Raw genomic sequence first — 23607 nt, 5'->3', positions numbered from 1 at the left:
GGCTAGAGTAACTAAAATTAACATTTAGAGCGGCACACAAGGGGAGATTAATCAAAACAGTAGGCCTAGTTTACAAGATGTCACTACACATTTTTTTTGCAATTTTACTAGATTTGAGGGAGGGAAAAAACAATTTATAAACCAAACAAAGGAAGGCTTAGAACATCTCCACTTACTGCAATGAATATGATATTTACCCATAAGAACAATCATATTGACTAAATCTGATACTGATGAATCTATAGGCCTATTATCCATATAAAAGAGGATATGTGGCAAGGTGAGAGTAGGGATATTATCAATTATCTCAAAGCAGTTGCACAGCATTTCACACCGAAACATGTCATTCAATCAGGAAACCGTAGCAAAACAGTGCACACCATTTTGAGATTGAACGTGCCCCAGGTCTAGATCAAAACTCCACTTCCTAGACTTGCCAAATCAGGACTAAATTATCCCAAAGAGGCTAAATATGATTTAAAACACAGTTTCTGATTTGTGAGAGCTTTACTATTTGTGAAAACGCAATAAAGGGACATTTCACTGATTCTTTTTACATGTAGACCACATTGGACCAGGTCTAAATCAAAACCCACCATACCTAGACTTGTCAAATCAGGATTAAATTATCGCAGAGAGGCTAAAGATTCTTTAAAACACAATTTCAGATTTGTGAAAGCCTTCTGCAGTCGCTCAGCAATCTAAGTTATTTTCCCCTTAACCTTAACTGCGCTGCGAATCGGAAGCTAACTTCAGCGTTAAGTTTCCCCTTAACTGCTGAATCGGAAGCTACGAATCGGAAGCTGACTTCAGCGTCGTCAAAGATTTGTCCACAGGCTGTATTTACGCCCAGTTATGTCGAGTTGTGCCCAATCTGAGAAACGGTTATCGGTTTGGGTTGTTTAAAAAGTTAATCGACCGGTGTATCCTAACATCAGGAAGTACCTTCAGGAAGTAGTTTGCTGCCTTGTTTGAGTGACAGCTGTGCGGTGGTGACAGCCCACACGGGACGGCAGCCCGCTGAGCCGAGCCGATACTCAAGATGGCAGGTAATGGCACTTTTCAAACAGTGTGTTCTCTAATACTTTTAAGCTGTGTTGGAACTTATAAAGCTGCGTTGTAGTCTCTAGAGTATACGTGTTTAAAATAGCGGCTCTTACTGTGCTGTATTTGTGGTATTCCCAGCCAAAGTGCGAGCTAAGGCGAGCCAAGTCAAGCGAAAGCGCTGGACAAGCCTTGTTAGCAAACTTAGCACTGCTAGCCAGCTAGCTAACGAAAGCTACTCATGGGTATCGACATGTTTGACTTTGAGGCTACATTTAAACATATAACTACTCAGTACTTGTATATGTTTTTTTAAATTACCACTCACTTCTGTAGTTAGACAGTACCGCATGCTTTCAATCGTGTTTGTTATCGAACTGTTGTCATAGCAAAGGCTAGCGAGTTGACCTAGCTAACGTTAGCCGATTTGCTAAAGTCATTTCCAGCCATAAGCTGACCAAATCCTCCTTTTATACTATAACAAAGGGGATATTTCCTTATTATTATTTTTTGTTTAACTAGTCGTGGCGTTATTTACTCCACACACGACATACCTCGTTAAATGTGTCTTTTCGAGACAGGAGTTGTTTTTATAGTTGGAGCACATTCCCCTGCATGCCCAGCTGTAAACACTGACACTGGCTGTCCCAGCACATACTTCTACTTCTGGGACTTCTTTCTAGGCTCTTCTTTTGACTACACTAGTCTGCGTTATTGTCCTATCTGTATGTGTGGGTGGTATTGAAAACAAATCAGGATTGCTATTGAAAACAAATCAGTTACGTTATCACACAAAAATGTCTGTTGATGCATTGACAAGATCCTCTTTACAGTACATGTCTAGTTTGTGTTTATCGCTTTGGACTGCGTGATCGTGGGAATTGGGAAGCCAAGCTGGAAGCATCATTTTCAACCAACTAATTTAGTTTAGAATTTTTTTTTTTAGGAGAACTCTGACTTAGTAACTTCTTTGTAGTTAAGGCAACATAACAATTATGCCCTGAATGACCTGAGATGTTTGTGATTTGACCAAGAAGAACTTCAACATGTATTTTAAAACGAAAATAACTGTGTGGGATACAGGAGTAACATCACATTGGACTGCATGATAATGGAATAACAAACTGGATGTGTAATTTTGCCACATGCTTTATTCCTCAAGAGTTGTACCTGATTAGTAGTTTTAATTTAGGCAGCACAATTGTCTAAGTGATCCAACACGTGTTTGTGATAAGATAAGTCAAGGCTTAGCCTAATTGATCTCATAGAGGGAAATTTAAGGATACTAAGACATACTTTATTGATCCCCAGGGGGGGAAATTACATTTTTTCCCTCTGTTGTTGTTACACATTACACACAGTGTCATAGCAGCAAGAGAATGAATGAATGAATGAATGAATGAATGAATGAATGAATGAATGAATGAAGACATTTATTTCAGACAAAAATAAACCAAACAAAACATCAAAGAAATGTACGAAGTTAAATAAGCAAAACATTCAGTAAACAATAAGTAACATTAGCCAAAATAGACATGTCTGAAAAGGAGTAGGAAGAAGTATACACTTATTTAATCCTACCCCTTTTCCATAACTCAGTAAATTATTATTATTTCATTTACCACATATTTATCTTATTTATATTTATCACATTTATCTTATATACACCCACATAATCATACACATACGAAAATCATTGCTTTGTACCTTCTTTTTTTTTAAACTCGATTTATGTTTGGTCATTGCTTTAGTTCTGTGCACACACCATATAGACGTATAGTTGTGCGAACAGCTAGAACCTTGAATTTAAACATATCCCTTAAGTTATAACCCCCCCTCTCTATCAAAAAAGAACTTGAAAGAATTATGGTATGTTGATGACATGTTTGGCACCATGGATTCACCCTTTAACTGCCCTATGCTTGCAGGTCTATCTTTATACTTTGAAGATGGCCATGATGATCTGGATGATTGTGAGTACTTTGGTTATTTTAATTTGTTAACAACCACATTAAACAAAACCTGGATTGATGGATTAATTTCTTGTATATGGAACTTTGTTTCCCCTCCTCCCTTCAGCAGGGAGGTATATGGAAGTGTCATCTTTCTGGGAAACCTCATTGACCCATGTGAAATATAAAACTGTCAACAGTATTTCACTCATTTTCGCTATGCTATAATTAGCGGTCATACAGGCCGACGGTCCCTGTTGTCTGCATTAGCGAGGGTGATGAAACAGCGTTTGGATCATACTGCAAAGCCAGTGTGTATTTATTGTTGAAACATTGAATGGAATAATTACTTGTACCTGAGGCTTTCTGCTATATTAGCCTGACTCTTCATCAACATGGCACTGTGACTACTGTGGTGGATCTGTCAGCCCTCGGTTAAAAATGTTTTGTTTTTGTAGGCATCAGTTGTGTGCTTCAGAGATGAAGGTTCCAGTTTTTGTGACAATACAATTTTCTCATGCTGCAGTTGGATTTGATGACTATGGTTCAGAGTGCGACGGAATCCGCATCACAGCCTTCCTCGATGCAGGACAAGACAACCTAACTCCTCTTGGGAGGCTAGAGAAGTATGCCTTCAGTGAGAATGTCTTCAACAGGTAAGTGAAGTCCCGTGGTCAGGCTGTCAACACTGAAAAAACACTCTGAAAAACAGACAAAAGGCTAAATATCAGACCGACAATGGGATGGTCATGAGTATTTTTTTTCAGGGTGTGAGGATGCATTGTCAAATTATGTAGTGGAATGTAAACACATAGGGATGCGTATTGTAGTTCAGAAAATATAGATTTATTTTGACCTGCAAAGAAGTCGACTAGAGCTCTGATTACTCTTCATTTTCGTTATTCACTGTTGGTAGCTTGCTTTCAGAAATAAAATTATGTTGCAACTGAGGTTGACAGTAAAGGAATCTCTACAGAGCTTATAATATTGATACATTTTATTTAAATAGCGCTTTTCACAATACTTATTTACAGAGTTAAAAAAAGAAAACCACACACTAAAAATACACACCCATTTATCTAACAGTTCTAAAAAGGTGAGTTTTGACTTGTGATTTGAACGTGGTCAGACTGGTGCAGTCTCGGATGTGTTTGGGGAGAGAGTTCCAGAGGGAGGGGGCACCTATGGAGAAGGCTCTTGTCTGCTTATATTGTAGAAGTCACAAATGTGCAGTTACACATTACAAAAAACAATTAGCCAAAATCATGCTGTGATCCATACATCACAGCATTTATTTTTTTTAATGTTTTTTGTATATGCAAAAAATGCTAACAGAAAGATTGGTAAGACAAATTTTGATTGGTATTTTGGTGTTGAAGTTTCAGGAAAATGAGAAAACAGTTTGACGTATAAACCACGTTTTCAAATGTATCTGTAGTTGTGTGGACAATTTGTGTTGAGAGCATAACCATAGGGTGGGGGGTTAGCAATGAGGAAACATCAGACTGCAACCTAGTGGAACTATCAAGGAAACGTGGCCAATTTCACTTCTTGTAGAAGAAGTGATGTGAAGATGTAGCCAGATATTCAAATGAACCTTTGATCTAATTTTATAAACTCTACCAGGAAACTTTTATGTTTAAAACGGCGATAATATAGATTTTGCACCAAATTAGGTGAATTTTATGGGTCTGTTGTATTTTATGCTGTGTAAACCAGAATTTGTATTATTTGCACTGTTTTGAAAGAAAGTTTGATTGTTAGATCGTTCGTAATTGCTGAAAGGTTTTGTGGCTCAAATAAGTAATAGCGTAATGTTGCACAATAACATCTTGTTAATTGATGTTCTGTACTTTATATTCATTGTACAGGATAATTGTATTGAATAGTGGCTAAATTGTATCATAAACCCCGCATTGGAAAATTTAAATGTGATAGACATATCGTCCACCTCAAGTAATCTCCAGAGGTTTGTTTTTTAATAGTCATCTAGATGACTGTCTGCATTCCTATGTATTTCCTAATTACTTACCTGCCTTAACTCTGTAGTGTAGGAGTGCCAAATACTTAAAGTAAAGCCATGGGTGAATGGTGTCTGTCTGAATGGATATGGCAATAAGTTGATAATAGTAGCCCAAAGTCATGAATGATGACACATTTTGAGTCATACAAACCCTAATTCCAATGAAGTTGGGACATTGTGTAAAATGTAAATGAAAACAGAAAACAATGATTTGCAAGTCCTTTTCAGCCTATATTCAATTGAATACACTACAAAGACATGATATTTAATGTTCAAACTGACAAACTTTGTTTTTTTGCAAATATTCACTCATTTAGAATTTGATACCTGCAACACATTCCAAAAAAGCTGGGACAGGGGCATGTTTACCACTGTGTTACATCGCCTTTTCTTTTAACAACACTCAATAAGCATTTGGGAACTGAGGACACTTATTGTTGAAGCTTTGTAGGTACGGCTTCAGTTGCTCAACAGTCCGGGGTCTTCATTGTTGTATTTTGCGTTTCGTAATGCGCCACACATTTTCAATGGGAGACAGGTCTGGACTGCAGGCAGGCCAGGCTAGTACCCGCACCCTTTTACTACGAAGCCACGCTGTTGTAACACGTGCAGAATGTGGCTTAGCATTGTCTTGCTGAAATTAGCAGGGACGTCCCTGAAAAAGACTTTGCTTGGCTGGCAGCATATGTTGCTCCAAATCCTGTATGTACCTTTCAGCATTAATGGTGCCTTCACAGATGTGTAAGTTACCCATGCCATGGGCACTAACACACCCCCATATTATCACAGAAGCTGGCTTTTGAACTTTGTGGTGATAACAATCTGGATGGTCCTTTTCCTCTTTGTCCCAGAGGACATGATGTCCATGATTTCCAAAAACAATTTGAAATGTGGTCTTGTCAGACCACAGCACATGTTTCCACTTTGCGTCAGTCCATCTTAGATGAACTCGGGCCCAGAGAAGCCGGCGGCGTTTCTGGATGTTGTTGATATATGGCTTTCGCTTTGCATGGTAGAGTTTTACCTTGCACTTGTAGATGTAGAGACAAACTGTCTTAACTGACAATGGTTTTCCGAAGTGTTCCTGAGCCCACGTGGTAATATCTTTTTACATAATGACGGTTTTTAAGGCAGTGCCGCCTGAGGGATCGAAAGTCACAGGCTTTCAATGTTGGTTTTCGGCCTTGCCGCTAACGTGCAGAGATTTCTCCAGATTCATGATATTATGGACTGTAAATGATGAAATCCCTATATGTCTTGCAATTGTACATTAAGAAACGTTCTTAAACTGTTGGACTACTACTTACGCAGTTGTTCACAAAGTGGTGAAACTTCCCCCCCGCCCCCTCCTTGCTTGTGAACGACTGAGCCTTTTAGGATGCTCCTTTTATACCCAATCATAACCAATTAACCTGTTCACCTGTCCAATGTTTTGTGAGTGTTCGTCAACTTTCCCAGTCTTTTGTTGCCCTCCTGTCGTGTGTGTGTGTGTGTGTGTGTGTGTGTGTGTTGCACTTGACAGCTCTGTCAGTGCTGTGTGTCACGCTCTGTGCATTCAGCACTTGTAGGTATTGGCAGGCAGTCTACTAACTTGACGCTCCTGTTGCTTTCTAGGCAGATCGTGGCTCGTGGCCTGCTTGATGTGCTTCGAGAATTCAGTGACAATGAAAATGACTTTATCAGTGTCATGGAGACAGTTGCCAGAATGTCAGAAGATGGAGGTATATGAATTTTCCTTTTCATCAATTAAGTGGTTATGTCTCTACATGATCTTTACACTTTTTGAATGTGTTTTCTTTCTTTTTTTATTAAACACAATGAAATTATTCCAGGATTTTATTTTAAACTTTATATGGTTACAAGCACATAACACTTGTTGCACTGTAATGCACGCATTTTATGTTTGTACATTAAGTTTATACTTTAATGTGTGTACTCAGAGCCCACAGTGCGAGCTGAACTGATGGAGCAGGTCCCCAACATTGCCATGTTCTTACACGAGAGTCGTCCCAACTTCCCAGCAGCTTTCTCAAGATACTTGGTACCCATTGTAGTCCGATATCTCACTGATCCAAATAACCAGGTAGGTTTCAAATACAAAAATATAAAATACAACAAACACTACTTGTCATTTTCTATGAGCTCTTTTTCTCAGCTTTCAGTAAATACGAGACATAGAAAAAAATAAGGTTCACTGGTCAGATTCATTTACACCAAGAGTGAAAGAGTTTTTAACTTCCATCTTCAATGTTTTCCAGGTGCGGAAGACCAGCCAGGCAGCACTGCTGGTCCTGTTGGAGCAAGGCCTCATCTCTAAAGCTGATATGGAGACCAAAGTTTGTCCAGTTCTGCTGGACCTCACAGAACCCAGCAGTGACGATGACTACAAAATCGAAGCAGTCGCTGTAAGAAACGCCTCTTTCATTTTTTTTAAGCAAGCGATTGAATTGAAAAAATAGTCTGTGATTTATTATCAGAGAATAAGGCTTAAATGAAATTTAGCTGAAAACCATATTGTACTAGACAAAATGCAGAGAGGCACAGTGGATTTAATTTATTGCTTTACTGTGATCAGTCAAGGCCTTTTATCGGAAAAAATGGCCTCTATTTTGATGGAACATAATGGATGCCTGCAGAGATTGTTTTTGAGTTGTATAACCTGTAATTTGTCATGTGTTATTGAACTGTCAAAGGCATTTGTTGAATTAATGAATTCAAAAATTGAATTTGCAATGCCTATTTTAAATTTAAGGCTCAAAGTTAAATGCAATAATTATTTATATTCTATTTTATTTATATTCCATTCAATAATTCATAGTTCAAAATTTTCTTAAATCAGTTTCAGCCTCCTGAAACACACATGACCTGCTCCTTAAACACACACCAACACGCTTCCTCTTTCCCTCTCTACTCTTTATACCCCGATTGTTTCCCTCTGTGGCACACTGTTTAGCTCTCCGCAAAAGCTTTTAGCTTAAATCTTCAACTAGTTTTCTTTCATTAGTGCAGAATAGTTATCTAATTGAAGCACTGTCTGAGTTGTAATGGCACTAAATGCTTTCCAATACGTCTCTCTTACAGATCATGTGTAAAGTTGTCACCATGTTGAGCAAAGACACAGTGGAGCATCTACTACTGCCACGCTTCTGTGACCTGTGCAGTGATGCCAGACTCTTTCAAGTCCGCAAGGTAAAAACCTCCAAATCCTTTTCATCTCTTCCTCCACCTTCGGTTACACCAGTGGTTCCCAAACTGGGGTCCGGGGACCCCTCGGGGGGGGGGCGGCAAAGATCATAGGGGGTGCGCAAGTCTTTATCTGGTTTGAGGTTGAGGTAAAAAAATATATATATATATTTGCACGTTAAACAAATTATGATGATACACTAGAATATTTAATGTATACAAAAGTCTGTATAAAAACTATATATTTTTGTTCTCGCTTAAAATTGTAGGCAGGCTACTTAGTAAGCCAAACCTCCGGGTCTTAACCTGTGGCCCTTGCTGTCATCAGGTCAGCTGCTAGCTGCTATCATCCTTGTTTGTCCTGCCGCCACGGCATCACTATTTTATGAACGAAACATGGCGGAGAAATGTAAAAGTGCTGATAACTCCTCTGTATCAAAAAAGAAAGTAAGGCTCTATCCCGAGAGTTACCTCAACTTCGGTTTGGGGGGGGGGGGCTCGGCTTTTCTTATACCTAAGTAGGGGGGGGCACCAAGGAAAAAAGGTTGGGAACCACTGGCCTACACTATGCTGCTGTTTTCTGTGAGGAATGTTAATTCTCTGGCATAACTGGTGCTAGTTGGGCAAGGGTATTTAGGAGCTGCAAAGGTGGTCAAATTGTTAATATTTAGTTTTACAATTGTGAGATTATTTTTTTTCCCGCCAAAGTGTTCATCTTCCTTTTTTCTGCTCTATTAGCTCAGAACCCAACATAAACGTCTGTGTTGCCCAGGGCTGCAGTCTCAATAAAACATACAAATCCTCATGTCTCAAAGCAGGAATAATTATTTTAATGATCTGAACACTTTTACTGGTAGAAATATTGTATAAGTAGTGTTTATTGTATTTATAAATGTGTATATAATAAATTCATGTCATTTTAGAATTTCAACATAAGTGAGAGCTATAGCAGATGGGATCTAGAATTGTTATCCCCCAAAACTGCATGTAAATAAAAATATGATCAGTTAACTGTTTAAAATCACCACAGTTTATTGTAGCTTTTCTGTTAATACTCTAGCTGCCAGAATGTGTGAAACCTTTCTTTTTTATGTGTTACTGGTTTGTTGTTGATGGTTTTAAAAAAACATTATTTTTGATTTATTTGGCATTTGAACTTTGCCTTGTTGTTCATTATTATGTTTGTATTGTGTATTACAGGTCTGTGCTGCTAATTTTGGAGAGTTTTGTTCTATTGTGGGTCAGGAGGCCACAGAAAAACTACTGGTGAGGAGCTCCAAGACTTTTTGTCTTTGAAATCTCTGAAACCACAACTCTATTTCAGTCTTTTAGCATGATAGTTTAACATTGGTTCAAGAATGTCAGTAGTTTCTTTGCACCCCTGCTGTTGATAAATCTCTTCACAGTTCAAACACTCAGTGTTAGTTTCAAGTTATACTGACTTTTTATTTATTTATTTTTTTATTTTATTTTTTTAGATGCCCAAGTTCTTCGACCTATGCTCAGACAGTCTGTGGGGCATCAGGAAAGCCTGTGCTGAGTGCTTCATGATGGTCTCCAATTCTACCTCTCCAGAGGTGCGACGCGCGAAATTGTCCCCCCTGTTCATCAGCCTCATCAGTGACCAGTCTCGCTGGGTAAGACAAACACAGGAAAAATTGTATTGCATAAAATTACAAGCACATTTATGTTTAACTTCCTCTGTGCTTTGATGAAAATAGAGGAGTTGCTAACTAACATCTAGAAGTATTTTTTTTCCTTGCCACTGTAAGCATCTTCTTGTTTCTTTTTTATACTGTTTAGTAAAAGTTAAAATAAGAAACTGGCATTCTGAAAAGCTGGTAAAAAAAAAAAAAAAAAACTGATGAGAAATGAATCTCTGGAAATGTTACGGTACTTCACTGGCTATATTTAATATACTTTCAAATTGGGTACAAAAATGATTATCAATGGGGCTTGAAGGGTGTCAGTGTTTTGGTCTCGAAGGGTTTTCAGCCCTAAACCCAATCTGTACTTTCCTCATCTGTGACATTGAAAATGACATAGAACGAGCCCAGAATAAATGACCACACAGACGGTTTGCAGCGATGAACATATGTGATCTTGTCTGTGTATGCAGACGCTCAAGTGTACTATAAACAGAACTGCATGCTGTTCCACTGTCTCTTTGTACTATTTTGGTCCATATCTGACACTGGTGCCCCATGCAAAATTCCTTTTCATGAATGAGTAAACATCATAAGGAAATGAAGATGATTGGCTTTAGAGTTATGAAAAGTCCCTGTTGCCATGACGAAACTGACAGATTCCTCTCTGCCTCGCTTTTAGGTGCGACAGGCTGCCTTTCAGTCTCTAGGGCGCTTCATCTCCACCTTTGCCAATCCCTCAAGCACAGGCTTTCACTTCAGAGAGGATGGCGCCCTACTAGAGGTCCCCCGGTGTACATTGGACAGGTAAGACTGCATGACCTTCATCACCACTGAATCTGTAATGAATAATGTATCTTAGTAGGTCAAACTTTGGCAGAAATCGTATTATTTCATTTAGAGAGCTCTATTATCTATGTTTAAGCAGTACTATATGTAACGATATGCTTTGGCACTACACAATATAGTATATCCTCTCTCCCTGTATTAGATATGAGGAATGAGCGGAGTCTTCCTATACATTTTGTTACTCTCATTTCAGCGACTGCTCCCTAAACTCTCTGAACTGCTCTGACATTAGTGGCTGCCACACAGGAAGAACCATCGCTCACACACCTCCCAACCAGGACGGCCGTGCCACACCGTCCCCAGAGCACGTGTCGACAGCTGACCGTGAGGAAATGCACAACTTTGATGACATTCACGCTTCTGTTCCCAGAGAGATGCGTGGCGGCTTCATCCGCACATTCTCAAACAGCAACACCAACCCTACGACTACAAACAACGCTAAGAACGCAAAAGACACGGAGCAGACAGACGAGAACTTTAATTCTTTCAACTACTGGAGATCTCCTTTACCAGACATCAGTGGGGAACTGGAGATGCTAAATTGTCAAAAATCAGAGGAAGTGATAGAGGAAGAGGAGGAAGAGGAACTTGATTGTCCTGATTCCAAGTCCAGCCCTGGCAAAGCCACCAGCGACCAAATCCAGAAGGTCTTGGACTGTTTGCAACCGCACATGGATGACCCTGATGTACAAGGTGGGTTTACAGAGCCAGATTACATTTGATTAGCTGTACACTTTTGGCAATGTATTGGCATGTAGATTGAGTTGTGCATGTGAATTTACATTCAGCTCAAGTCCAGGTGTTGTCAGCGGCTCTAAAGGCAGCCCAGCTCGACAGCCCAGAAGATGACAGCCCGACAGATGACGGCCTGACTGAACCCGAGCCACAAGAGCAGCCCGAGGACGACATCGACATTGTGTCCGTGGAGAGTAAATCTGTGGAGGTTCAGTCTGAGAGTGAAGAGAGTCCCACAGAAGAGGAGCAAACAATGGAAACTTCTCCAGCCTCGGAGTCGAGCCCGGTCCAGGAGCAAGGGGACGAAGAGACACAGACGGAGCCTCTGGTGGACCAGGAAGAGTCTCCTTCTGATTCCCCTATTTTAGTATGAGACTATTCAGATATTTGCAGTGTGTTAAGTCAGCAGTTGTATGTTATAATGCGGAACAGATATACTCCGTAACCACATAGACTCAAAGCTGGATTTATACTTAACACAAGGAGTAAACAGGGGCTCTGCAATAGATACCTAAGGTGTAGGTTTTGATTTATAGCTCAGCAACAGATTTCTCCCATTATTGTACTTTAAATACCCCAAAACTTGGTTTCAAATCTTAAACATTTCTATATATTTGTCTAAATCGACAATGTAAATCAAAAGTTTGAAAAAGAACCATTGTCAGTAATTATTTAAGAGTTTAACAGTAAAAACTTAGCTAATGTGTTTCATTAGGAATGCGTGGGTGTGTTATCAGAAGAGTGATAAGTCATTTCAGCTTCTTTAATGTGTGGTGTGTTGGCTTGTTCCCTAATGTGTGTGTGTGTGTATTTGCATTTTCCTCAGGAGTCTGAACTAATTGAGAGTGTGGAGGAAGAGGGAAAGGAAGACTCTGCTCACAGCCCAGTGTTTGAAGATAAGCCCAAAATCCAGGTCAGTCAGCACTTCTATTATACTTCTGGGAAATATTGATCACAACCTCACAGTTGGTATTAATTGGCACAGACATGTATAATCAAATACCTTCTCCCTGTGCAACCCGATTTCCTGTTTGTTCATCAAGCTCTTTCATCTCTCCCCCCATCTCCAGAATGTCATCCCCCAGCAGCTGTTGGATCAGTACCTTTCTATGACTGACCCGGCTCGGGCCCAGACGGTGGATACAGAGATAGCCAAACACTGTGCCTTCAGCCTGCCGGGGGTAGCGCTCACTCTGGGACGACAGAACTGGCACTGCCTCAAAGACACATATGAAACCCTCGCTACTGATGTGCAGGTAGGAAGAGAAATGGGAAAATGATAAAGGTAATGTGGGGTTAGATTAGCTGTTTGATTCCAAGATGAGTGTTGAATCGCATGAAGAAGTATAAGCCACACTGTTAATGTAAAACTCAATTTAAAATATTTAATTTGTTTGGATTTCGAAGCTCTGGGACTTTTGTCCTGAGATGATTTTTGACTGTATAGTCATAACAACTGAACTAGTGTAGCATTTGAAATGAATTGATTAAGATGTGTTAAATGTGTTTTTATACCTCTTATTGGATTTTATTGTTTTAGGTTGTAGGAAATAAATTTTGCCCTAAAAATCTTCCACAAAGTTGTTCCTTGTGATCGCTCTATTGAATTACTCTACTTAGCTTTATTGGCATGAATGTTAAAGTTACATGGTTGTCGAAGCTAAATGACGTAGCATGACATGACATAATTATGTTTTACACAAAAACACAAATCACAAGATAACAAAGTCTTTTATAAAACAGTACAATGAATGTACTGTTTAATTGACACAAATGAGAAGTGTGCCAAAGTAGATTGAATGAGGAGACTTGTGTTTTCTTTTGGTTGTGGCAACTACCATATACAGTATCTCACAAAAGTGAGTACACTCCTCACATTTTAGTAAATATTTCATTATATTTTTTTAACTGAAGAAATTATACTTTCCTACAATGTAAATTATTAGGTGTACAGCTTGTATAACAGTGTAAATGTGCTGTCCCCTCAAAATAACTCAACACAGAGCCATTAATGTCTAAACCGCTGGCAACAAAAGTAAGTACACCCCTATGTTAAATTCCCATAGAGGCAGGCAAATTTCTATTTTTAAAGGCCAGTTATTTCATGGATCCAGGATACTATGCATCCTGATAAAGTTCCCTTGGCCTTTGGAATTAAAATATCCCCACATCATCACATACCCTTCACCATACCTAGAGATTGGCATGGTTTTATTTCAGTTAGACTAATAGCTGGTTTGATTTGCATTGAGAGATGATTTTATGGAAAGTACCCCCATGTTAAAGCTAGTAAAGGGAGTGAGGGTCAATTGTTTTAAGGTTTTGCCAGAATTTCTCTCAACCATGTTAACAAGAAACCTATTCACAACAATGTGCATGTTTTTTTTTTTTTTTCCTCATGTTTTTAGCTTGACTTGAGTAACATAACACTTGTACAAATGCATTGCTTGAAGGGCAAGAAAGGGAACTGTACGAGGCAGAGAAACGTTGCTTTACTTAACCGCAGCAGAGACGGTGTTACAGCACTCAGTCACACAGTCATTACTTCATCACAGCACTGAATACCACTGTGGTGGCATGACATCATTGCACTGTACAATGGATTCAGACCAGTCATTGGAGGGGTTCAGATTAATGTTTTTTCCTGCATTATCAGTATATGTTAATACACCAATAAGTGGTTGTTTTCCTATTTAAGAAGCAACATAGGAGTTTTTTTCTTTTACCAAGACACTGCTTGTTCACGACGGGTGCTTTAATCCTTGTGTGTTGCAGTGGAAGGTGCGGCGTACGCTGGCTTTCTCCATCCACGAGCTGGCCGTTATCCTGGGAGACCAGCTGACAGCAGCTGATCTGGTGCCTATCTTCAATGGTTTCCTCAAAGACCTGGACGAGGTCCGCATTGGCGTGCTCAAACACCTCTACGACTTCCTCAAAGTGAGATTATAGATTTATATACTGCTGATCCAAGTGTGAGAACACTTTTTGACCATAACGTGAGTAAGTTTGGTCTTGTTACATAATGTTTGAGCATTACGCAGCAGGAGGCTGTTTTGCAGCAGTTTTGGTTTCCAGATAAAAAAGAAAATCACAGTTTGATTGCTTTACAGGTTGTACTAGATAACTTAGATTGTTTATGTGCATCCTCTTATTGCAGCTGCTGCACGCAGACAAGAGGAGAGAATACCTGTACCAGCTGCAGGAATTCATGGTGACGGACAACAGTCGTAACTGGAGATTCAGATATGAGCTGGCAGAGTACGTTTCCTCTTCCTCTTCCAATTGAGAAATAATTACGTTTAGATTTTAACAGACTCGCTTATCCAGATCAGTGTCTTGCTCATAGACACTATGGCAGGGCTGAAGTCTGCTCTCGTAACACTATATGGGTTAGATTTAATTCTCCAGTGAATTTACAGTATCACCTAAACGGTTTATTTCCTAATTGCGGCCCTTTGTGTTTCACTATATTGTACTTCTATTTACAGGAAAGTGTGCATGACTGAAATATTCTCTCTCTCTCTCTCTCTCTCTCTCTCTCTCTCTCTCTCTCTCTCTCTCTCTCTCTCTCTCTCTCTCTCTCTCTCTCTCTCTCTCTCTCTCTCTCTCTCTCTCTCTCTCTCTCTCTCTCTGTGTTCCCCTCCAGGCAGTTGATCTTGATCATAGAGTTGTACAGCCACAATGACGTGTTTGACTACCTCAGACAGATAGCCCTCACACTCTGCTCTGACAAAGTATCAGAGGTCAGGTGGATCTCATACAAACTGGTAAGTGCACGTTATTGAATTTGTTACTGATGATTGTCGGTACGTGTTGTAGGTTTGTGATAAACTAATGCCCTGACGGGGTTGTATTTAACTTTCTTACCTTGGCTGCAATGAGACTGGGGAGGATACGTTTACACCTTCTAAGGTGTTATTTGTTAAGGAAAAGTTCAACATTTTAGGTAATCCTCCAGGCCTCCACTCTATAACTTTTACATTGGTTGCGCTGGTGCAAAAGTTTTCAATTGCCTTTCCGCTCTGCTAAAAACACACATCTAGTCAGTTAGTCTATTATTTTTGACGGACCCCTGACGTGTTGCACAGAGCTGATCGAGCTGGGCAACGATTAAGACAGGAGGCGGAAGCTCCTTAATATGTCACTTCACTGTTATGGGTCCAATATCGGCCTTTGAACACGTTGACAATTTCTTAACCACCTCAAACACAAGTTTGCATTTTTTGTTGTTGATTAACTGCAGTTTTTAAATCCTTTTAAGTGTGTTATTACCTCTTGTGTTCTCAGGTTGTAGAGATCCTCCAGAAGCTGTATGCATGTGGGGCCGATGATCTGGGCCTGAACTTCATCAACGAGCTCACCGTCAGGTTCTGCCACTGTCCCAAGTGGGTGGGACGGCAGGCCTTTGCCTTCATCTGCCAGGTCTGTAACTATCTAACATTACTTAGCACGAATTAGTGAAACAGCAGCGTTGTCTCTTTACATGTTTTTCAACTCCCTAAATAACTGTGTACCTCTTTGATTGCTTGTCTGACGGTTGTCCAAGCTACGATTGGGAAATGAAATGGCAAATGAATTATTCTCTGGAGTTGAGGGGCAGAGCAAGTAATCCATTTATGATTCTTGGAACATTTTTAATGCCATTTCCTTTAATTTTTCAACATTTTCAACATTCTTAAGCTTCTGGATTTAACATTGTCATGAGTAAAGGTAAAATGTGTTTTTAAGAGTAAAACTTTATGCTGTTGTAAGATATTGCTAAAGAGATGCAGACAAAACACTAGCTGTTTCCTATGTAATGTTCATGTTAGACAACCTGATGACAGATAAGAGCTGCAGCTATGTATTAGTAACTATTAGTTAATTACAGTAATACTGTAGAGAACTATTAGTTCATGATTACATTCTTAATCTATCAGCTCTTGTGACAGAGGTTCATATTCATAAAATGCCTCTTGACTCCCTTCTTCCTGTTAGGTTAGCTGTCTAACTCCAGCCTGTCTGTGTGACTTTGTGTTTACTGTAGGCCATAGTGGAGGAGGACTGCATGCCCATGGAGCAGTTTGGCCAGCACCTCTTGCCCAGCCTGCTCAGCCTCTCCTCAGACCCGGTGGCCAATGTCCGCGTACTGGTGGCCAAGGCTCTACGACAGAGTGTCATGGAGAAAGGTAAACATTTAAATAAACTTAATGATTGATGTTGTCTTTTAAGGATAAGGATGACGATATCCTGTATTTTTGTTATTGCCAACAAATTTAGTTCACCAAAATTGACTGTGTTCAATACTTTTTCAACTGATTGTTATTGAAGAAGTAAATCTTTTTAAAACAGGTCACGAATAAATAGTTTCAAAAGTTATTTCCTAAAACAGCTAAGCACTGTAGCTTTAAGCAAATGTTCCTCAAACAGGATTAAACTGCATTTGTTGCGGGCTATTTTCTGCTGCGGATTTGTTGCTCTGGCAGTATTTGTGGCAGCAAGAAGGTGAATGTGAGATCAACTCAAAATAATCTACAGTATATTCATGTGAAATGAAGGAAAACGTCAGCCAGTGTCTGTTTTATAGACAACAATGGAGGTGAGGAATAAGTTATATCAGGCTTTGGATAACAATACTAGTTAGTATGATCAATTCACTTGGTCTTTCTAATGGGATTTGCTTATAATAAGAGCAATACAGAATATTGCCTCAAACACATGCTCTGCCTCTTCTCTCTATTACACATATCCTGTAGCATTTTGATGGTAGGTTTTTACTTGAACTAACAGTCTTGTTTTGTGTACAGCTTACTTCAAGGAGCCCTGCTGTGCCTACTCTGACGAGCTGGAAGAGACTGTGATGGCTCTGCAGTCCGACAAGGACCGGGACGTCCGCTTCTTTGCCAGCCTGGACCCCAACAAATGTTTGATGGACACAGCTCCCTTGATTTAGCCTCAGCTCCTGAGTCCTATTACAGCCCGCCTGCCTGTCTACCTACCTGTCTGTCTGACTGATGCACAGTCAGCGCAACCTGCAACACCAGCACCTGACCAGATCCCCAACCACTCGCCTGCTGGGCAGACCTGCACCAACGACCACTTGGGAATCATGTCAGATGATCAGATTATAAGATAAAAGTATGAGCGTGCTCAAACAATACAACCTAGCCTCTGGTTGAGCACTACATAGCGCACACTGCATTCACGATACAAAATGCATACGTCTCAGAGTTTTCAGAAGATGAGCAGGACTCAGAGGATAGCTGCACCACTTTGTGGGAGCTGCCGTATTCACGCCTGAATTTTTCCTCACCCTCCTCCACACTAACATCGACCCAATCCTAGACTTGTAAAACTACGACAGACTCTTTCTCTCCAAAGTTAATTGTAAGCTTGATATAAAATTGCTGAATTGATTTTTTCTTTTTTCTTTTCCTCTCTCTGTCTTTGTGGATTTCTTAACGAACAAGCGGGCAAGGCCTGTCTGACTCTGATGTGTGCACTAACTCAGGGGGACTCATCTGAACCTAAACAGCATTATTAGCTTACATGATAAGCAGCAGCTCCGGGATCCCTGGTGAAAAAAAACTCCAGCTGTCTGAGCAACAGACCAGCCAAACCAAGTATCTCTGCTGGTGTCTCTCGCCTCATTTCCTCTTAAATGCCTCTGTTGTCTCAGACGTCCTTTGTCTTCTGAGATGTCCTCTGGGTTATCGTCTGTTTCCCTTCTACCTTCTCTTCACTCTTTCTCTGCATTTCTCCACCTGGTCTTCATGGGCCACTGAAACCACTACTACTGCACAGAAGGAACAGTGATTCTGCCACTCAGCGTAACTCTCGATTTAAACCCATATCTTGAAAAAGAACACCTTAATAAACTGTTGATTGCTCCCTTCCCCTCCCCTTGTGTCTGTTTACCAATAATGTGACACAACATGTCTCCCAAACGGCAGGGGACAAATAAATACCTCTGTTTGGACACGACTGGCCAGTGTGGCTTACACGTAGAGGGACATCCACGGTTCAAACGGGCTCTGAATATCCTCGACGGGTGATTCTTTGGTGTTGACTAAAACATCTTAAGGGCTCGTGACGAAGTGACACAGGGTGACGTAAATCTCCGAAAGAAGTGGAAGAAAGCAAGCACACTGTTCGATTATGCATGCCCCCCCCCCCTTGTGTATAGTCTATTCCAATTCCTTAAGGTTGACCTCCTGCTAATGATTTATGTGACCATGGTAACTTTCAGTGGATCTGACTGACCAGTTGTACAGTAGGTTATAGGAACGGCTGTGTGATGAGACTGAGAGGCAGCTCATCATTATTTCCCTGTCTTGGTGGAATGATTTTAAGTATGAGGTCTTTTGTACAGCTTAAACCTGTGGAAAGCGGTTTGTGTTTATGAAACCAAGGCCAGTTTAGTCAGGTTTTTACTCATTGAGATGTGATACAGTTTGGGAGAAGTCACCAAGTCACTTTTTGTATTCTCTCAAGCTTGTTTGTTCTCCTTTTGTTGTAAATGGTAACCCCTTTTTTTCCTTTTTTTTTTTTTTTAAACCTAGACATAACTTCAGAACTTAAGCTGATTGTGGTGTGTGCTGTGCATCTCAAGTCTTTCTTCCCTTGAAAGGAGAGCTCACTGCGGTAATGGCGGTGTCTACTCATCTCGTCTGTCTGCGATTTGTGTCCATCTCATTTTTTATGTAGTAGAACAGTTAATATATACATTTTATGAAAATTATTTTTCTTTTCAATTATGCACCACTGTTCAAAGATTTTATATCCTAACTTTACAAAATTTACAACCTTTGTAATATTCAATGGTTTCTTTTAAAAAGACATTTTATGTAATGTTATTTTTAGTATTCTGTAATTAAAATGATGAAAATGAACATGTTGTGCTTAAGTTTTATTTTCTAGTCCTGCGTTATTGACCACTGTGGTTCAGTCAGCTCTGATACAGAAAGACGTAGCTGCTTGATAATGGAAAACGGTGTCTTATTTCATGTGCACGGTAATGATTGTATACATAAACAGTTGTTTAGCCAGGTTAACTCTGTATTTTAATTAATACACAAGTCAGTGTTTAAAGGAATGAATGACAAAAACTAATTCAAGGTTTTAAATGTGCTACTGCCCCCCCTCCCCCCTGTTTTCTTTTCCTCTAGAGTTGCAACAATTGGTCCAATTTGATAATTATTTACTTTAAGCAAACATTCTAAACGTGTGTATGTAAGAATTTGCTGTTTTATATACCGGTAATATGTAAACCGAATATATTTGGGTTTTGGACTCTGGGTTGGGCAAAACAAGATATTTGAGATGACACCTCAAGCTCTGGGACACTGATAGACATATTTCACTATTTTCTAACTAAACTTAGCACAAAAAGTAAGGAAATTTGTGTTTGGTAGATTATTTCTCTGAGGTAACAATGCTTTTTGGCACTAAATCTTATACCGTTGGAAAGCCTGTTTAGTTCCTTTTGAAATGGTGCCCCATTTGTAAGGAACATGCATTTGTGGGATGAGCAGCAGCGCTGAGTATGTGGGTTGCACCCATGAAAAATTTGCCAAATCTCTGCCATTGCCAAACAGCTTATTTTGCTGTTGCTATTGACACAATCCCATATCTCCACAGTCTGGGACCAAACTCTACCCTCCAAGATGACAACGCTCGCCCCCACAGGGCGGGGTTTATCAGAGACTACCTCCAGAATGTGGGAGTGGAGAGGATGGAATGGCCTGCCAGCAGTCCTGACCTCAACCCCATTGAACACTTGTGGGATCAGCTTGGGCGTGCTGTTCGTGCCAGAGTGACCAACACAACCGCGTTGGCTGACTTGCAACAAATGCTGGTTGAAGAATAGGATGCCATCCCACAGCAGTGTGTGACCAGGCTGGTGACCAGCATGAGGAGGAGGTGCCAGGCTGTTGTGGCTGTGTATGGTTCTTCCACACGCTACTGAGGCTCTTGTTTGTGAAATGAATAAATTGTTCAATTGCCAATATGTCTTGTTACTTCAAACTTCAATCATCCAATCCACCAAACACCAAACGAGTCAATGGCAGAATAACCTGTTTGTGTAGTTTATTTTATAGACTAAACAATTAATTAAGAAAGTAGTCTGCAGCTTAATCAATAATGAAATAATTGTAAACTGCAGTCCAAATTGTCTTAGATAAGATAGAATAGATAAATCTGTCAACAAAATGTCAGGAAATATATGGGCAATCAGCAGTTGCCAGAGCTCAAAGTGGCGTCTTCAATTTGCTCGTTTTGTCCGACCAAGAACACAAAACCCCACAAATACTCAGTTTAATATCATTTAAGACACAAATCTTGACATTTGACAAGCAGCTAATGGTCAGCATTTTTGCTTGAAAAGTGACTTTAACTTGTCATAATCATTGCAGATTAATGTCGATCAACAAAAAATTTTTACTTTACTTTTCTCCCATTCCCAACATTGATTTCTTTGGTCTTCCTTATCATGTCCCTGCAGCAGCAGATGATAACGGACATCCCTTAGTTTCATCTCCTTTTGAAGAGCAGCAGCTTGCGATCCCATGTAGTGCTGCCGAAGCTCCGGATGAGCTCCATGCCACAGTTTCTCTCCAGGTGCTCCTTAGTATGTTCTGCTACGTCCCCACGGATCTTCAGGGTTTTGAAGTGGTCAAAGTCCGAGCGGCCCAGTTTCCTCAGCCGCCGGGCCGCGGAGCGGTAGCACTTCCAGGGCTGCGCCTCCAGCAGGAGGTGCTGGCTGATGGAGGCCAGGTGAGAGAGCACCTGCAGCAGGCCGGAGTCTCCGTGGTTTAGGTGGACCCACATGGTGACAGCCAGGCACAGACACAGGTGGAAGTGGGAGCAGCCGTGGTGGCCGAGGTAATCCTGCAGCTGGTCGGTGTCTTTAGTGATGTCCAGGGGGATGAAGGAGATGCTGCGAGGCCGAGGGTTGTTCTGCTGAGCCCTCTGAATGAGGATTTCATCCAAGTCGAAGCCCAGGAGATTAACTTTCCACTTATCTGACTCTTCTTGGCACACAGACTCCTGCACTAGATGCTTGTAAAAGGCTACACTCAGTTCCTGCCATACACAGGGAGAGGGGAGAGGGGGGGGGGAGGGGGAGGAGAGGACAGCTTTCACAAAACAAATTGTGTTATGTGGACACATTTCAAATTCTATTCAGAATTGTGTCTCTAACAAGATGCCATATATGTCATACTGGATCACCATGTGCATCACGGTTAAATGTGTAAAAAAAGTAGTACTGCGATCTCTTAGTAGCATTTCCCCAGTGTAAAAATAATCTGTTAGAAGTGAAAGTCCTGTATCAAAATCTTACTCATGTTTAAGGATAATCATCGAAATACCAAAAGTAAAATTATGCAGAATGGCCCATTTCAGAATAATATAGATTCGCCGATAGTTTTTTCCCGGCATTATTTACAGACAGACGTCCACAGGTAGCTCTGTGTTGCTGGAGACGCTGCAGGTCACGTACAGACCATGCACTACCCCTCCCCCACTAGCAGAGTGCTGGTGCTGGAAGCCTGGCAGGCTTCCAGCACCATGGCAGTCTTAAATTAGAAATCAAGCACTTGATTTCAATGGCTACTTTTCAGGTTTATTGTTTTCTTAAATTATTTAAATGTGTTGACAAAGGACATTTTGTGATGACCTGATTATATCTGTCTTATAATATGTCAGCAAGCAATGCATCATCAAGGCTGTGTTGTAGATGTTGATGAAAGCCCTTTATCCTTGCACAGTTAACCGTATGCAGTGCACCCATCCATGTGATGCACATTACACACATAATTTGGGTGATATGAATGTAAGATGAGTCACTAAGAAGTGACACTGATCTGTGTTTTTGTTTATTATTTTTAAAGAAATGGCAGAGCAGATTCCGAAAACAAATCCAGTGTGGCAGCAAAAGCAGTATATCGGCTCCAAATATCGGCTCAAGAAAATCGGCAGCCCGTATCGGTGATCCTAAGGCTGATGAAAAAAAATCGGTTTCGGCAAAAATCCATATCGGTCGATCCCTAGTAAGTATCACTACTATTGCAGCTGGGAAAGGCTAATTTCAACTACTTTATATACTGCCGGGGTTAATCAGTAATATATCATCATTTAATAGTTGATTATATTTTGCATTAACAATCCATCTGTAAAGTAACTGATAGCCTAACTAATGTCAAATAAATGTAGTTAAGTAAAAAGTACAATATTTCACTCTGAAATGTAACTAGTGGAGTAGAAGTATTAAGTAGCATAAAACGAATACGAACGAAAAATAATCAGGTAAAATATAAGTACCTCAAGCTTGTACTGAATTACTGTACTTGATTATATGAAGCGTTACTAACTTAGTTGCACCAACGCTGTATTTGTATGCAAAATACATTAGAGATTTGATTCTGAAAGGTCAGACTATAACGTTGAGTTACATTCTGTGTGTAATGTTATCGAAACACGTGAAAAGTCCCATCTACTTAAAGGATACGTTTAAGTTAAATTAAGAGAATATTTCAGTCCAAACGGTTAAAGATACATTTTAAAAGCATATTGTTTAATGTCCCTAGTCACATACCCCTGAATTACACCCCACGTCCAGGATCAGTGTAGTCTGATGGCCGTCTCTGTAACCTAAATCCTGGAGTAATGTGGCTGGAATCAGGCTCAAACGGTTCTCCGGAGGATTGAAGGTGTAATAGTTTATAAAGTTGCCATAAGGAGCGGCTCCGGGATCATTAATTTCATCAATATCACCGCTACTTATCGAACATGTTGCCATTGTAATGTGTGCGCCTCGAAAATACTTCCGGTTGGAAACGTGGGCTGCAGTCAAATAGGGACCTTTGTGTTCGTTGTTAATAGTTTGTGGTTTAGATTAAACAAAGCAAACACAAAATCCTCTATGTAGGTAGTCTAAATTTGATGATGCCTAATAGTGTATATGGAGAAGTTTCTATATTTTCCTAGCAAAAGTTATAGGGGGATACACATTCTTTCAGACTGTATTTTCAGTCTACCACAAAATAGTAAGTAGAAACATTTAGTACAAGCCTAGTGGTGTCTGTGATTAACTGTGGGCTATAATAAAGAACTATCCGTTATATAGTTCTCTTAATACATCCATGGTTATAACTGAATATATCTCGACACCGGGTCAGTAGGTGGCGCTCTG

At 40.2% G+C, this 23607-nt stretch overlaps 2 protein-coding genes across 4 annotated transcripts; one reads left to right on the top strand and one right to left on the bottom strand.

Annotated features, from left to right (window-relative positions):
- The first annotated feature begins 796 nt into the window (after window positions 1–796).
- ppp4r1l (protein phosphatase 4, regulatory subunit 1-like) lies at window positions 797–19303 on the top strand. Of its 3 annotated transcripts, none has more exons than XM_078249007.1 (20): window positions 797–1049; window positions 2973–3017; window positions 3523–3652; window positions 6634–6740; window positions 6960–7102; window positions 7278–7424; window positions 8101–8208; window positions 9403–9468; window positions 9681–9839; window positions 10531–10655; window positions 10930–11390; window positions 11486–11799; window positions 12259–12345; window positions 12503–12688; window positions 14208–14369; window positions 14590–14690; window positions 15079–15199; window positions 15720–15854; window positions 16459–16600; window positions 17219–19303. In XM_078249007.1, the coding sequence occupies exons 1-20, from the start codon at window positions 1043–1045 to the stop codon at window positions 17362–17364; spliced, it is 2892 nt and encodes a 963-aa protein (XP_078105133.1). In that variant the 5' UTR covers window positions 797–1042; the 3' UTR covers window positions 17365–19303. The 3 variants fall into 3 exon arrangements, with proteins under 3 accessions (XP_078105133.1, XP_078105132.1, XP_078105131.1); XM_078249006.1 differs by having other exon boundaries at window positions 10891–11390; XM_078249005.1 differs by lacking the exon at window positions 797–1049 and having other exon boundaries at window positions 2912–3017; window positions 10891–11390.
- On the bottom strand, window positions 17714–23550 carry bcdin3d (BCDIN3 domain containing). Its single transcript, XM_078249009.1, has 2 exons — window positions 23011–23550; window positions 17714–21497 (listed from the first exon to the last, which is right to left on the bottom strand). Exons 1-2 carry the CDS (start codon window positions 23212–23214, stop codon window positions 20946–20948), a joined length of 756 nt encoding a protein of 251 aa, XP_078105135.1. The 5' UTR covers window positions 23215–23550; the 3' UTR covers window positions 17714–20945.
- Window positions 23551–23607: the final 57 nt, after the last annotated feature.

The sequence above is a fragment of the Sander vitreus genome, chromosome 4 (genome assembly GCF_031162955.1).
Source record: "Sander vitreus isolate 19-12246 chromosome 4, sanVit1, whole genome shotgun sequence".
Lineage (NCBI taxonomy): Eukaryota > Metazoa > Chordata > Actinopteri > Perciformes > Percidae > Sander > Sander vitreus.
The sequence above is the reverse complement of the archived record's forward strand: the minus strand, read 5'-3'. Positions and strand labels throughout refer to the sequence as shown.

What these genes read in the sequence shown, in the direction of transcription:
- bcdin3d (XM_078249009.1), bottom strand. Translation starts at nt 23,214, where the DNA reads ATGGCAACATGTTCGATAAGTAGCGGTGATATTGATGAAATTAATGAT. An exon ending in ACGTGGGGTGTAATTCAGGG is followed by an intron (nt 21,498 to 23,010) that starts GTATGTGACTAG and finishes TGTGTATGGCAG; the next exon opens with GAACTGAGTGTAGCCTTTTA.
- ppp4r1l (XM_078249005.1), top strand. Translation starts at nt 2,927, where the DNA reads ATGTTTGGCACCATGGATTCACCCTTTAACTGCCCTATGCTTGCAGGT. An exon ending in AGGCCACAGAAAAACTACTG is followed by an intron (nt 9,469 to 9,680) that starts GTGAGGAGCTCC and finishes TTATTTTTTTAG; the next exon opens with ATGCCCAAGTTCTTCGACCT. An exon ending in ACCTCTACGACTTCCTCAAA is followed by an intron (nt 14,370 to 14,589) that starts GTGAGATTATAG and finishes CTCTTATTGCAG; the next exon opens with CTGCTGCACGCAGACAAGAG.